Here is a 15,159-nt window from a genome sequence, read left to right on the forward strand (position 1 = left end):
CACTGAAAAAGATCCTCCCTTGATTTTACTTTTACATAAACCCTACTGGTAAAATACTACTTACTGATGTGCTCAGGTCATAAAAACAGGAAGCACAAAGGGGCTTTTCTCCCCTCAGTGTTTGCAGCCAGCTGGCACAATGCAAATGGAGTGTGTCTGCAAAACAACTGGAAATCAAACATGACCCAATATGGCCTGAAATTATCTGTAAGGGGTAAAACTTACTTCACCTGCTGGAGAATTCAAGTCCTTCCAAGGCTATCTTTGCTATAGATATATTTTTTCCCCATTGTGTAAACAACTGACTTACTTTGAGTAACAATATTTTGGCCTACTCTGCATACTGTTCTTGGCAGTATTTCCCTGGTATAAAGAACAAATTAGCTTCCAGTTCTTTTAACTAGCTGCTCTTTTTGCTTCTGCTATAAGCCAGGCCTGAAGAACAAGAGCTCTGATTTAAGTGGGAGCCATGGTTACACTGACCCCAAAGCTGCTCACGCTGCAGCTTTACCTAGACATGGAGAGACTCTTGGAGGGATGGCACTTCCATCTGGGGAGAAAATACAACTAAGTTTCCCTCCCCAGAAGGCAGCAACCCTAGGCACATAAAGAATGGAATGGATGGCAGGTGAGTAGAGGGGAAGAGGAGCCAAATGGGACCAAACTACATATTAATTACTTAGAAGAACACATGCTGTGCACAAACCACATCTCACAACTCACACTATACCCATATATATTATACACCTGACTGACTGTACTACAAATCTCTGAAGTGTCCTGACATAGTTGTATCCCTCACAGATTTAGTGCTTAAAAGTGAAATATTTTAAAAGTTCTTTAATTAAAAAGAAAACCAGCTTACAATTTGGCTTTATTTTTCATCGTATCTGTTTCAAAATTCCCCACTTTTCCCTATAAATAAGCAGCATTTAAATAACAACAACAACAAAAAAAACCTTCCCCAAATAGGTAGCTACCTTTTTGTTCCTGATAAAGGCCACAAAATGCTGCTCACAGCAGTCTCTGTCCTATATTTTATGCTGTTGTATCACATTTCTGTGAACTAGCTCCCACCTTGGTGTTTGCTAATGCTTTGGAATGACAGGTTTATTCCCATCACTGAAGCCTTGCAGAAAATCACATTAGTGGGACTAATGACAAGTACAGGGACAGGCAGTTGGAGCTGTTTTTGCAAGACCAAGGAAAATAACACTACCCAGTGAAAATGACTGGCCTACCACCTCATCTGTACAAGCCTAGAGGGGAGACTTGGGACCTCCTGTAGGCTGAGGAGTCCTCTCATCACAAATAAAGCTATGAAAAACTAAACATCCAGTGCTAGAGAAAAGATGTTTAAGTCCATTCTCAGTGTGTGAGAACTGGCAGTTTGATGAACACAGATTCACGGGGTGCCTTAAGCAGCTGCAGCTATTCCACTGGATTTCCTACCAGCTTCAAGTACAAGTCCATGCTTTGAGTCCCTGATCTTTCTACAGGCAATTATAACTTACAGGATTTCTCCCAGAGCCCCCAAAACTTTCACTCTTAGATCCAGAACACTAAGTCAGAAAGCAAGGCCTTAACACAGGCAGCATAACAGATCTCCTTGTGGGATGCCAAAACAAGATGGCTCAGAAATGCTACCCTAACTGCAATTAGCCAAGTCTTGGAAACAATTTTGATCCAAAATAATCCCATTTATAAGAGCCCTAAGGTTCTCCCTGGCAAACAGCAGTAAGTTTTAAGTTTCTTATAGTATATCATGAAAAAACAACCTCTGTCTCTTTACAAAAAGCTTCTCTGCTTTCTCAAGTAACTGGCAGTAAGTGTCCTGTAATGTCATGGCATGGATTTCTTCTGCCTGGGAAAGGATTGCTGTAGGAAAAACCCCTTCAGGCTCAATCACCTCCCAAAAGGAAGTAAAAGGAGCAATGAATGGCAATCTTAGCAGCTTATATATGTATCAGAGTCCTGCAGAAGAAAGATGGTCCATGTTTAAGACTGGTGCCATCGCTGAGGCTGGCTGGAACCGAAGGCATGCTGTGTGCACAAAGATCACACATGGAACTCAGTTAAGAGAACTGTATTCACAGATTCTTTCAGGGCACAAAGAGTGCCTGAACCACTGATGGTTTGGCTGCTTCTCTTCTGTAGTGGAATCCAACCCCCATATTCAGGGGTTTATGCAATATTAAAAGAGGCAGGTATAGAAAAATAACCTGGCAACCCGCTTCTGCCAAGCAGGAAGCTCTGCAGAGCACTGCAATAGGGAATGCTAAGCACAGCATTGTGCCCAAGCTTCCCACTTTTCCCTAGTACTTAAGAGCCAGAAGCAAGGTTGCAGGGAATCATGTCAATCTGCTTGCAGTGCAGAACCTGTGGGTTTCTTCTCCACAGCAAAATCCACAGAATTCTGTAACAGATTTGAAGGCTCTCAGGGTTTGTGAAAGGCAAATTACAGGGGGTGAGCCCACAGTTCAGGGCATGAGAGACCAGGAATCAACTCCCTCCTAAATCCAAGAAGGTTCAAAACTTCAACTCCCCCTTCTCTGCAGGGTGCCCTCACACCAGCCCATGAATTACTGAAGACAAAGCACTTGCCACCTCTTCAGCTGGATCTGGGACAACATGAAGGAAAGAAGGGAAGGTGGATGCAGTCAAGAAGCTGAACACAGAGAAGGAAGATGTGCAGAAGGGGAGGTTCTCCTTCCAGCTGTGGGTTTATTTATTCAGGGGCCCTTCAACAGCAAAAGGCATCAACAAGAGTGAAGGTGAAATCCCAAGACTTCTCTATACTGTTGCAAAGAAGGCTAAAAATCTCTTCTTTACAGGCTCTGAACAGATTGTAGGCAAAAACACAGAGGCCTTTCCTCTGCTCCTTAAAACTGCAGGAACTAACAGCAGTAAAAATGCCTAATACACTTTTTTGTGATGGTCCAAAATCACCAGGAGTGGAAAGCCTGGTACTGTTTGGGGCTGTTACATTTGTGGCTATTTTACAAATTTACATTGGTTTTTTTTATCAGTTTGAATGAAAATATTTTCAGAATTAATGCAGATAATTTCATTAACAGGATAATGATGTCTTTAAGGAGGCTATGCTTTTATTTCAGCAACAAGAAAAATCCTTTGTTATTCTAGTCCCTTCTAATCTTTTCCATCTCAAAGCATGGGGAAAATCCCTAATGCATTTTAAAGTCCAAGATTAAAATCACTTCTCACAAAGGCTAATTCTGCTTTACTTTCCTTGTATATTTTGAGAATGCCTTTCAAGAAGTAATTTTCACAGTCAACAGATCCATTTTCATACAACACTTGATTTTTCAGTTTACAACACATTCTCATTTGGTATATAAAGGCTAACCTGACTATTTCAAAGTGAAAGACGGTCTGTCAGAGACACCCTTCTATCCTGTAATGTTTATTTTTTTTTTACATGTAGACATTGTTGAGCATCATCAAAAGGCACAGAGCACAAAAGAAATGCCAAGAAATTAGAATATTACGTCTGTCCTGCATGACCAGATACAACTGATAAAAAGATTAGAGGGTGCTAGAGAGAATTTAATTTCCTGAACAAAATTATGCTATTATAGTTGAAATAAATATAATAATTTCAATAAGGCAAATCAGTTCTCTTACCTTCTGCAGCAGTAAAAAGGGACAGGTTCATTTGAATGTTTTCCTGCAGCCAAATCAAAGAAACCTACATCCAACCGACTTCTTCCTCTCATGAAATAAACTTGACCCACAAACCTCTCTGTCTTTCCTACCTTTTTTTTTTTTTTTCCTTTTAATTTGTGTTTGCTGCATGGCTGGCCACATCCACCTTTGTCAGTCTACAACAGTGATTTCCTTCCTACATTGACTGAAGAAGTCTCTTGGATTCAAAGCAATGTGACACACACTGACAAGTGCATTAGGAAATGCTTCCAGAAGGGAAAATAGAGGTCTGAGGCAGAGACACCAAGTGCTCACCTTTTTTGTTCAATAAATTAATAAACTGTATTTTACTAAGCAGAAAGACATGCAATGTAAGGATGCATGAGGATGGATAGCCAGATGGTATAGGAAACAGGAGGTTTAAACAAGGACAGTAAAATTGGGTCAAACCCTACTGAGACAAACTCTTCTGAATGGGAACTTTGCCTAAATAGGTCTGGATCACTCAGGTCAGGAAAAACTGAACTTACCCACAGAAAGTAAGGACTGTATCTTCTAATACAGAGCAGAGAACAAGATTTTTGCTACCATTTTTACTGCACTGAACTGACAACACTGTATTTTGGTAAAAAGCAACATAATAAATTTCCAGCGAAATTATTTCCAAGTTCTTTCTGTTGCTTCAAACAACTCTACTGTGAGTTCCTGTTTGAGAGCCAGACACAAGCAAGAAGCTTCCAGCACACTTCATTACAGACTCAGGACATCACTTCTCTCCCTTCTTCCCTTGCAAACTGGCCATGTGCTCTTAAAACTGAATCAAAATCTTCTATGTTGTGGAAAAGTCTCTTTTGACTAATGTTAAAGAAAACTATTTGAAAGCTATTAAAAACCATGACATTGTGTAAATCATCGAAACATCTCCCTAATACAGTGCTTTCAGTCCTTGTAACCACCTCTGCAGGTTAAGTGTTATTATATTAATTCAATCCTGCATGCAAGGAAAGAGAAAACCAACAATGTTAAGTGACTTGCTGAGTCATTTGCACAGCTGGAAACTGCAGTCTGGCCCTAGATAATAACCTCAAGCTGCAGAGTGTTTTGCCACCTTCCTGTGTTAGTGCAACCAGCAAAATGCTTTCCATTTGCTATGGGGCCAATCTAAACCTGGTGGCAATTAATAGTTAATTAGAAGTACTTTATAAAATCCTAAAATACATGCAAATATACAGCTGATACAAACAGCACACAAAGCCAAACCTAAACCTGAACCTAACAGAAGAACCTTGACATTGGCCTGAAGCAGAAGTTCAAGCCCTTTACAACAATATGAAAAATCAAAAAAGCTTACACAGGACTAGCCAAGTGAATTACATACTAAAGCATATGATAAAGCCCTGGTAACAATTATAAAAATCTTTGCTAATGCCTTAACAATTCTTTTCTCAGGTAATAGTTTTGACTGCCATTACCTCTCTGTCATGAGTCCAGGAACTGCTGTATTATTTTTTAAACACACAACAAGCAGATGTTTCTTTAAAAACAAAAGCAATCAATTATTCAAGTTCTTTATGTTACTAACTGTTACTAACCACACCAACTAGGCCCTTCCAGTAGAGCAGACTGACAAATGTTGTTGCTAACACAGCCTGTAATTTCATTGTGTCAAAAATGACTGCACGATGGAACATGCCTAATTGTAGCGTCCTCATCAACTGAGTCAGACCATGCTAGCATGTGAAATAGCAACCATCCACTTGCAAAATTCATAGAGGCTCTCTGCTAAAATACCAACAAAGTTTGTTCAGCAGATGATAGGAAATTATCTTCATGCACTTATGTAACAAAAAGAAAAAGAAAATGCTGAAAGAAAATCCAAGAAGGAAGTGAGTGGACACATAAAAATGTGACTGAGATGGCGGAGTTCAACTGACAATCCCCTGGAGATTCTGAACCCAAATCCTTCCTTCCCCATGATACAGCTCAATTTTAACACACTGCTGTCTCCCTATAGTGCTGGCCTTGATGCAGCAGCAGTCTTCTATTGAGCAAAGCACTCTCACACACACCTACACTGCAGCAGCTGCACTGGGATTTAGGCCCATGTTTAACATTAAACCAACACTTCAGTTCTTTGCTGGAGGAGGTTTCAGCAGGAGGAAAATACAGTGATCACGGGCTACTGAAACTGAACACTTGTGCAGAACAGAAATTTGCTTTGCAAGACTGGAATGTGACTGCTGCACTTTGTGTACAGAACTTCAATACATGCAGGCACTGGAGCATGAATTACAGGTCAAGGGCCAAACAAGTGATCCAGCTCTGAATCTCCTTGCTTTCATGCATTTAAGATTCCAAACCAAAAGGCAATGGTAATTTAAAAAACGCAGCCAAACACATCTCAAGAAACAAAAGATGACCTATACTTAATTGTAGGTTTGGTGACCACACTGGGACAGCAGACACCTTGGCTCTTATTGCATACAACAGACAAAAAAGTGAGCAACTCTATATCTCCTTTTCTTTAGCATGGATGTACTTAGCATATCCCTCCTCTGTGCATGTGTCTGCCTCATCCATGCACTGCAGTTGGTTTGCAGATGGGGAGTTATTGCTGAGAATGCCTTCTCTTTTGACATGAAAAATATCTCCACTGCAGAAAGTCTCTCCATTTTCTGATTCCCCCATCCTTTAGACTCATGTCTCGTCCCTCTGCTGACAGCTCTGCACTGCAATGTCCAGGGGACCCTTACCTTCCTCCAGAACTCCAGTCTGCTCAGAAGCTGGTGATGGAGGTGGGGAAGGAGGCAGGTTGGCTGATTCTTCAACTGCTAGAAATCAAACAGTGAAAATGAGATACAGTCATTAATTCCAGGAAGACCAACATATGATATAAGCTGCAGTCAGCCTGTTTTGCTCAGCTGAGGAATTAACTGATGCCTGTCAGATTTCTAGACAGACCCTTGCAGAATATGTGGACTTCTGAAATGATAATAAAAGGATTTATTCTTCTGTTGTTGATTTGTTTTCTAATGGTATGAATTATTTATAAAATTCTGGTTATAGAGAATGATAAAAAAATGAAATATGAGATACTCATTTAAATCAGTATTGCCTCTCAAAAAGCACTCAGTCATCCAAAGCAACAACAAAAAAGCACAGAGGTATTATAAATTCACACCAACTATCAGAAACTGGCATCCAATCTCTTTAATCCACCTCGAGTACGTGAAAAAACTCCATTCTGCACACTTTTTTTTTCTTCTGCTGAGTTCAAGGTTAATTGCAGAACACATGCAAATATTGCTTGTCTAAATGCAAAAGATATCAGCACAGGGAACTTATATCAGCTGTGACATAACAGTGATTCAGCTGAGCAAGGCACAGTGGAAACTTAGATGTACTTGGATTGGGATTTATATTCATTCCCAGTCATGAGACAAGATGCTGAAAACAAATGATTTTTTTTTCAATTACTTTAATTGAAGTATGATGAAATCCTAAACAATCTTCTTAAATGAACTCAGCATAACCTCTGCATTTGATCTCATACCAACCACTTTGAGAATTTTTTTTTCCACTCCTGGGGCTTAACCAGTATTTTAAAAAGAAAAAAAGAAAAAATCCAAACAAGTCTGTTTTAACAGATCTCTCTTATCAACAGCACCTTTCAATAGGCAGATCTCAGTTTACTATTCAGGGCTTCTTTCCAAGCACAGACAGGCCACTTTCAAAGCCCCAGCAGAATTTTCCAGGCTTCTTCCTATTGATTTCAGTGTGGTTTGGAAAAGACTTGTCCTTAAGATGTGCTGCCCAGGGACAGAGTATTTATAAACTCATTACTATGCACCTGTAACACCAACAGTCATTAACTGAAGACATACTTCTCACAATGTCTTTTAAATTACTTATCTGACTAGATGGAACTGAATATCCAGTTTGCTTCTCCCTGGCCTGAGTGATTTGGGAAATTGGGGTCTTCCATTTAAAACTGAGGCTCTGCAAAGAAGGGAATTACCAAGCAACACCATCTCCCTGCTGCAGTTCTAAGTTAGTTCATTGAAGCCAAAAACCGTGGGAACAAAATTTTCACCAAATATTCTACATTACTCACTGAATTTAATTCATTCCCAGGCAAGGGCCAAGCACTGCACCAAAGCAGGCAGGTTGCCTGTGGGGAAAACACCGCAGGGCACTGTTTTGATTTGATCACAATGAAGATGCACTCAGCAGAATCTACCCTAAGACAGGCTAGGAAGACTTCCTTACCTCAAGATGGAGTATGTCTTTTCTCTGGCCCTTGGTGTACATGTTTTGAGCTACTGCAGAAGTGTTCTGGCAAGGAGCAAGCACTTTAGGTACAAATGGCTGTATACCTACCTTATTTTATAGATGGATAGATAGATAGATAGATAGATAGATAGATAGATAGATAGATAGATAGATAGATAGATGGATAGATAGATAGATAGATAGATAGATAGATAGATAGATAGATAGATGGATAGATAGATAGATAGATAGATAGATAGATAGATAGATAGATGGATAGATAGATAGATAGATAGATAGATAGATAGATAGATAGATGGATAGATAGATAGATAGATAGATAGATAGATAGATAGATGGATAGATAGATAGATAGATAGATAGATAGATAGATAGATAGATAGATAGATAGATAGATAGATAGATAGACATATTTCAAGGATATTTCACAAAGGAGGCAACAGAGGATGGAGACCATGGACCAGTGGCATTGTTACCCTTTCCAATACAGACTGCTGACATTTGCTTTTACCACGTGACTCCTTCTTCCACAACCTCTCCTCACTCTGCCTGCTGCTCTCAACCTGGTGTGCCCCATTCCTTTCTGCTTCCTGTGGAGGTGCTTCCCCTCCATCTATCTGAGCAGCTACCACCCAAACAGCAAAGCCTCACTTTGTTTCCATATGTCATTCTACATTTGCCTCTTCAGACATTAATTCTTCATTGCTGTACATGGCTGAACACAAACAGTGCCACGATGATGACAAAACCCTGCCACCAAACACACTCATGGCTGAGCCACTCAGGAGTCAGAAACAAGGTGGAGAGCTGCTGTTAGAGCAAACAGGGAGTGAGACAGTCACAGGATCATGAAGAACCAAGAATAAAAAGATCCTGCCATAATCCTGTGGTTCCAGCATTTACCCAGTGGTGGCTGTGGTTCACCCACAACCATAACCAATGTGAACACCCAGCTGGAACTGCATTTTTAAGTATATATACAGACATTTGCAGACACAAGGATACCTGGAGCATTCTTTTGTCTCATTTTACCTAAAGGTAGTGATCCAGGCTGATCTTTGTGCTGGGCTTCTTTTTCCTGTTCACCTTTCAGGACCGCTACAGCTTCAGCTGTTACTACTTGTACTATCCTCGCAGACACTTCTTCTGTGGCAGTAGCAAAGTCAGGAAAAAAGAAAGAAAAGCATGCTAATCAGAATGGTGTTTTAAAATCAGAAAGATTAGCTTAAACAAGAAAAAAAAACCCAAAGGGTGACTTAATCCATTTTTAAAAGGTAATTCTTTTTCCTGAAATAGAAGGAAATAATTAAAAATAAAAGAGAAGGACCAGATATTCCAACGGTTTCAGTGGAAAATGCCAAGTATTTATAAAAATCAGGAGCTTGCTCGAAGCAAGATGCACAAAGCATCATTATTAAATGTTCTTCCTCTTAGGGACAACGTGCAGCAAGTGCAATATTTTAAGACGATCATCTATTCAATGTCTAGAAAAATTTCTGTATGTAGGTATTGTTTTCTAAACAGGGGTAGAATGAGCAGCTGAGTAATGTAATTGCTTGACATTTAATATATGAAGTTAGCTGCATTCCAAAATGCCCTTTGGATGCTAGTTCCTCCTCAGCAGCACACAGTATGCATTAAAGGCACTTCCCAGACAACCATCTATGCTGATGAAGGACTTGAAGGTCCAAATAACATTCCTGCATGATTAAAATCAATACTTCATCTTCCTCATCCCTTTTAGGACTGCCACACACACAAAGCTTTATTTAGGGCTGAGTATCATGCAGAGGGATTGCAGAGGATAACATTTTTTTGGTGGAATGGGCTCCTTGCTGCTGCCCCCTGACATTCTCTACGTGTGGATCTGACTCAGGCACTGCATGCTTGACAGAGCTGGGTGCCACAGAACCCACACTTTGCTCTTCCCCACTGCCCACAAGGTGTAACACACTTGAGAAGGGCTGAGGAACTGCCTCCTCTGGTGAGAAGAAAGTAGTAGGAGCACTCAAGGAGTAAATTCTTCCAATCTGAGAAACTGTCTCAGCTTGACTCCAGACCCACTCAAAGGTGCAGTGAAATGTGGATGCATGTGGAAGTGATGAGAAACAGAGAAGTTTCCTCCCCTCTGGAAGTTCAGGTACCTTTGATGTAACAAATCAAGATCTTAAGGGCTGGCCCAATAGAATTCAGAGGGGAAAGGGTTTGTGGTTCTTATCTGTATATATGAATCTGTTCTCCCTTAGTCATAATCAATATATTTCTCTCTCTCAGCCAAACTCAGTGGAAATAAAGCCCTTCCCTCTCCAGCTACATCCAAGTGCTGTCTGAGAACTGTTTCCATTACAGATGGAGCTGACCCCTAGGGAAGGCCACAAGCTGCACAGTCACAACCCACCAGCAGCACAGCTGGGCACACCTGGGAGCAGGGCGAAACTTCACTGCTTCTCCAGCCCTTGTGTGCAGACAGAGTTTTGTAATGCCTGATGTCAATATACACCACTCCTGCCAGAGCCCCCATTAATCACCATCCTGAGGGCAGGAATAAAAGCTCTGCTCACCCATTACTGGCATCCTTCAGGCAAGAACTGGCTGGGAAGGGCAAGTATGTTTAAATCAATGCCCTACATGTAACTTGACAGCAACCACACTGACAAGGGACTGCCCATTAGATTAATAATGATTATTTTCACAGTTACTCTTACAGATTTCCCTTGTATTTTTAATGTTAAGCTATTCCTCTTCATTTGTCCTTTAGAAAAGCCAATTGTTTTTCCCAAAAAAACACAGATGTGAATTACCACAGCCATGTTTGTCTAAAACCAAAGTACTAAGTTAATCTTTCTTTTACACAAACTATTGAATGAGATATTAAAAATCCCCACCCACTGGCAAAGAACATTCCTAATTATTGGTGTTTATACCTTACAATTCACTGCACTCCTGGCTGGTCACCTGGAGGGCAGTGACTGCAACAGCTCCATTGGCTGCTGCCAACAGCAAAAGTAGATGGATGAATACACCAGAACAACTATCAAGCAATGAAAAAAAGCTGATTTGTAAAACATGAATTTGAAAAAAACCCATTTGAAACACAAAAATATAAACCTGAGGATAAATTCAGATTAGAAATCTAAAGATGCTGCTTTCCTACTGTCAGGGGTGAGAAGTTCTGGCAGCCTTCCACATTGGAGGAAACAAAAACTGGTTTTTGAGATGAAGCTATGTATGATATAGGTGCCTGTAGGAGGAGACTATGAATAGCAGCTCTAGTTCTGTTCTGCTATTCAACAACACATCCCTAGTATAAGATGAAACTCCCCTTTGTGGTTAAGTAGATCAAATTGAGCACCATCAATCAAGTCACACATGTGGCCAGTCCTATAGATAAAAGAACAGGGATATTGATTTAAAGCCCAGCAATCTTCTCAGATGCCTTTCACAGGGCTGCACATAGTTTTGGGGCTTTGCACCTCATTTTGGGCTGCTTCCACACCTGCTGGATGCTGGGGGTGTTTCTTGGCACCCCTTGGTTCCTTCCTCTCATTCCCAGACGCTCCCAGACTCTCAAGGGTGCTGCTGCTGCAGACCAGGGGACTGGACACAAATCTGGAACCCTTACAGGCTCCCTGTGTTGTGAGGCACACGCAGCCTGCAAAGCACAGGCTGGGAAAACCTGGGAGAACAATCGTGCGGTTTGCGCCATCCTCCTCCTCCTCCAGACACACGGGGCCCTCCCCACAGCACCTTCCATGGCTTGGAGACAAACTGCTCTTCCAGAAAGCTTCCTTTCATACCTGCTATATCCCTGTTGGGATTCTGCTCTTTCAGATCACCCTGACAGCTCTGGGGAGCACGGAGGACATGCAGAGCTTCACTGAGTGCCACGGCTACAACAGACCCCGCACCAATTCCTGCCACCACTTCGCACCTGAAGGATGTGGCACGTGGCCCTCCTGTCAAAATCTCCCCCAAGCTACTAATCACAGCACCATGGACAAAAGCAACATCATCAAGGCTATTCTATCAGCTCAGATGAACAAATCAAGACTCAGGGAGGAAGACTGTTAAAAGAATCCATTTTTGAGGCTTATGTTCACATGAAAATTTTAATGAAAGGCACCAATTAATTTCTGATATAGAATATGCAAATTCTAATATGTATATCAGATTCAGTACCCTGGAGCATATCCAAAGGAAATCCCCTTGGTCAACTGCTTTCCATCAGCCAAGCTGCTGCAACCCTCCTCCAAGCAGGGCTGAGACAAATCATTAAAAACTGCCTCCTTTCTAATAGATTTTAAACTTGTTCCCATCCAGCCTGGTTCTCTGGTACAAATGGGCTCTACAAGCCTGGAAGACAGTTCTCACCCTCTCAGCTCTCTTCCTGATTTAATTTGCTTGGGACAAAGATAATGCTCCATAGAGAGCTATGTCAGAGGGTGAAAGGTTGTCTCCTGATAAATAGAAATTTCTATTTCAGGCTACGTAAAATAAGTAAATAAAAATACAAATGGCCTCTGGGCTTGCGGGTTTTGTTCAGTTTGTTTTGTTTGGCAGTGTTCTTTAATCAAGAAAGGCTTATTTCTGAACACTCTGGTGATGGATATTTTGGGTGACACAGGAGTCATGGGCAGTTCATCAGAAGAGCAGTGCTTTTGCCATACATGACTGCTGCAAAAGGACAGACTTTTCTGTACTAATGGACACTATAAATAGAAGATCCAGTTCCTAAGTCAAATCCTCACAGGGCTGCTATTGAGACTCTTCATAGTTTTCTTATGGTTCAGTTAAAGTTCAAGGGAGCCTAATGATAAAGAACAAACAAAAAACCGAATCAAACAACAAAAAAAAAAAATAAAAACAGGGAAAAAAAGGAAAATTAGGCAGCTTGGATGCTGTGGAAGCTGAGCTATGCATTCATTAGACATGGTTTTGCTTGTAGACATTTATTTTCCCTCTCTTTAAACAGGCAGACTCTCTCTGACTCTACTTCATGGCAAAGAAACAGCACTAACATACAAGTTACAACAACTAGATTTATTTCTTGAAAGCAGTAAGGACTTTATGTTAGACTCCAGCAGAACAAAGAACAGCAACATGCTTTTTCTTTGCATTTTGTAGAGAGTAAAATGCTGCTTCTTTTTACCAAGATGTCAGCTGTTCATGATACAGGACACAGGAGCTTCACAGCTTGATTTCAGGGAATACAGTACCCTAAAGTATAGGCAATCCTTGAATGGGATGTCCATAACAGAGAGAAAACACAGTGAAATCCCTCAGTGTGAACTCCACAAAGCCCTGAGAGGGAGCAAGCTGAGGTGAGAGGCCAGGGGCTGACATAGCAGGATGGTAGACCTCTCAAAGGTCACTTGAGAGCACACTCCAACAGTGCTGCCAGGCCAGCTGTGCCCAGCTGCTGCCAGGGCTGTGGCTGTTCTGGGGCAGGAACAGAGGACTCTGCCCTGCTGAGGGGACAGAGCCCTGTCTGGAGGACTACACTAATTTAAACCAAAATGAATTAAGCACTCTGTGCTCCTGGTTTTGGAAGTCAGCCCAATTCTTCTCCAAATCCCAGTTTACCTAATCAGGGGATCTAAAATCTCCGTGTCCCAGAGATGACTCGGGGACACAAACCCTTTCAAGAGTATTAAGATGCACAGGGGATGCTGAACCAGCTGCTGGTGGGGAGCCACAGCTTTCCCTCTTGGCTGTGTTTAGAAGGCCTGCTGCCTCCAAAGGCTGCTGCCCTCCTCACAAGTACACCCAAGGGCGCAAGAGCTGCCCAAACCCTACCACAGCCACGCCAGCACTGGGAATTGCACCGAAGCAGGCATCACTCAGACACTCCCTCCTGACACCTGAGACCCCCTTCCCAGACAGAGACTCAGACAAGGGGCTGCTAAATGAGGTTACATGACTGGCTACAGCACAATCCAGTATCTGAGATCAGAGCATGTGCAAGGCCAAGATGTAATATTAAAGCTCTCCTTCATTCCTTATTGATACTGCTGCATTTGTCAATGGACTGCAGATGTCTCCACTGGCATGTTACCTACAATACTTTTATTTCCCATGACAGCTTTCCATTCCATTAACTTTTATAATAGACAGTATGTTTACCAGCCCCAGAGACAGATATACAGATGGTGGCAAGAGTCTTTTAAAATAAGTGTCTGAGATTCCAGGTCTTGACATAAACATTTCCACAAAATAGTTTAAAAAAATAGGGTTTTTTTTTTAAATCTGCAACTATAAAGGCAAGAACAAAAATCAGATCTGTGAATCATCTCCACAGTGATGTGCAATGACTGTTCTTTTAATGGTTGTCCTTCAGTCTCTAGCACTTTTTCGTCTTCCTCTTCCAACCTACCACAACCTCAGACTCAACTCATGAAGCAGCTGAGTTTGCTATGAACAAACACTGCTTCTCAGGTGAAACTGCTCAGCTGTTTGTTCCTGACAGCCCTCATCCAGCAGAGCCTTTTATCTTCTCTCCCCTATCAGTCTGTGCAATGCTGTCTGATTATTCTGAGGACTGGTTTGGATGGGAGACACTGCCTCTCCCTGCCTCACAGGGATTAGTGACTGGCACTAATGCAAGGATCCTGCTGGCACACTGGGAACTGGTTCAGCTCGCCTGCTCATCACCTCATGCAACAGTGTCACTGACTTCTCTGGCCAGAGCTGCTCCAGTCAGATCAGAGTTTGTCTCCTCAGCTCTCCTCCTTTCCTGCCTGCAGTCACCTGTGTTTCATTACTGCCATCCAGCAAGATCACTCAGCCCACTTATCTGTTTGTCCTTCCCACCTTGGGAACCCATTTCACAACAACAAGGACAGCACTTCCTAATATGAAAACGCATATCACATCTCCACAATTTCATCAGGACAGTCTTCCCAGACTAGAGCAGCATCACCCCTTCCTCTTTCTGGCAACAGCTCTACCCCCCATGCCACTACAGGGTGGCAGCAAGACCTTGAGTTTCCTGTGGCCACAGAAGATGCCACCTGGTCTCTGTAAAGCATAACTTGTTTAAGGAATAAACAAAGTTTAACATGCTCGAACTGCATGGCACAAGAAATGCTCCAGGAGAAAACCAAAGAACAGGGATGATAGGAAGGAGGGACAGAAAGGAGGAGACTGCAAATTGTGTCAAAACTTCACACACATTCATAGGGTCACCCATCAAACACCTAC

General features: G+C 41.8%; 1 protein-coding gene across 40 annotated transcripts in view; it reads right to left on the reverse strand.

The window, feature by feature from the left end:
- MAP2 (microtubule associated protein 2) overlaps positions 1-15,159 on the reverse strand; it is a 221,696-nt gene that overhangs the window by 42,730 nt on the left and 163,807 nt on the right. For 25 of the 40 annotated variants that reach the window (XM_086896042.1, XM_086896060.1, XM_086896069.1 and 22 more), the window contains 2 exons: positions 8,992-9,105; positions 6,420-6,497 (listed from right to left, as the gene is read on the reverse strand). In XM_086896042.1, coding sequence (XP_086752168.1) covers positions 6,420-6,497; positions 8,992-9,105 — 192 coding nt within the window. The remainder of the gene's footprint in view (positions 1-6,419; positions 6,498-8,991; positions 9,106-15,159) is intronic. The other 15 variants (XM_086896041.1, XM_086896073.1, XM_086896071.1 and 12 more) reach the window with 3 other exon arrangements.

Source organism: Cyanistes caeruleus, chromosome 7, assembly GCF_971803275.1.
Source record: "Cyanistes caeruleus chromosome 7, bCyaCae1.hap1.1, whole genome shotgun sequence".
Classification (NCBI taxonomy): domain Eukaryota; kingdom Metazoa; phylum Chordata; class Aves; order Passeriformes; family Paridae; genus Cyanistes; species Cyanistes caeruleus.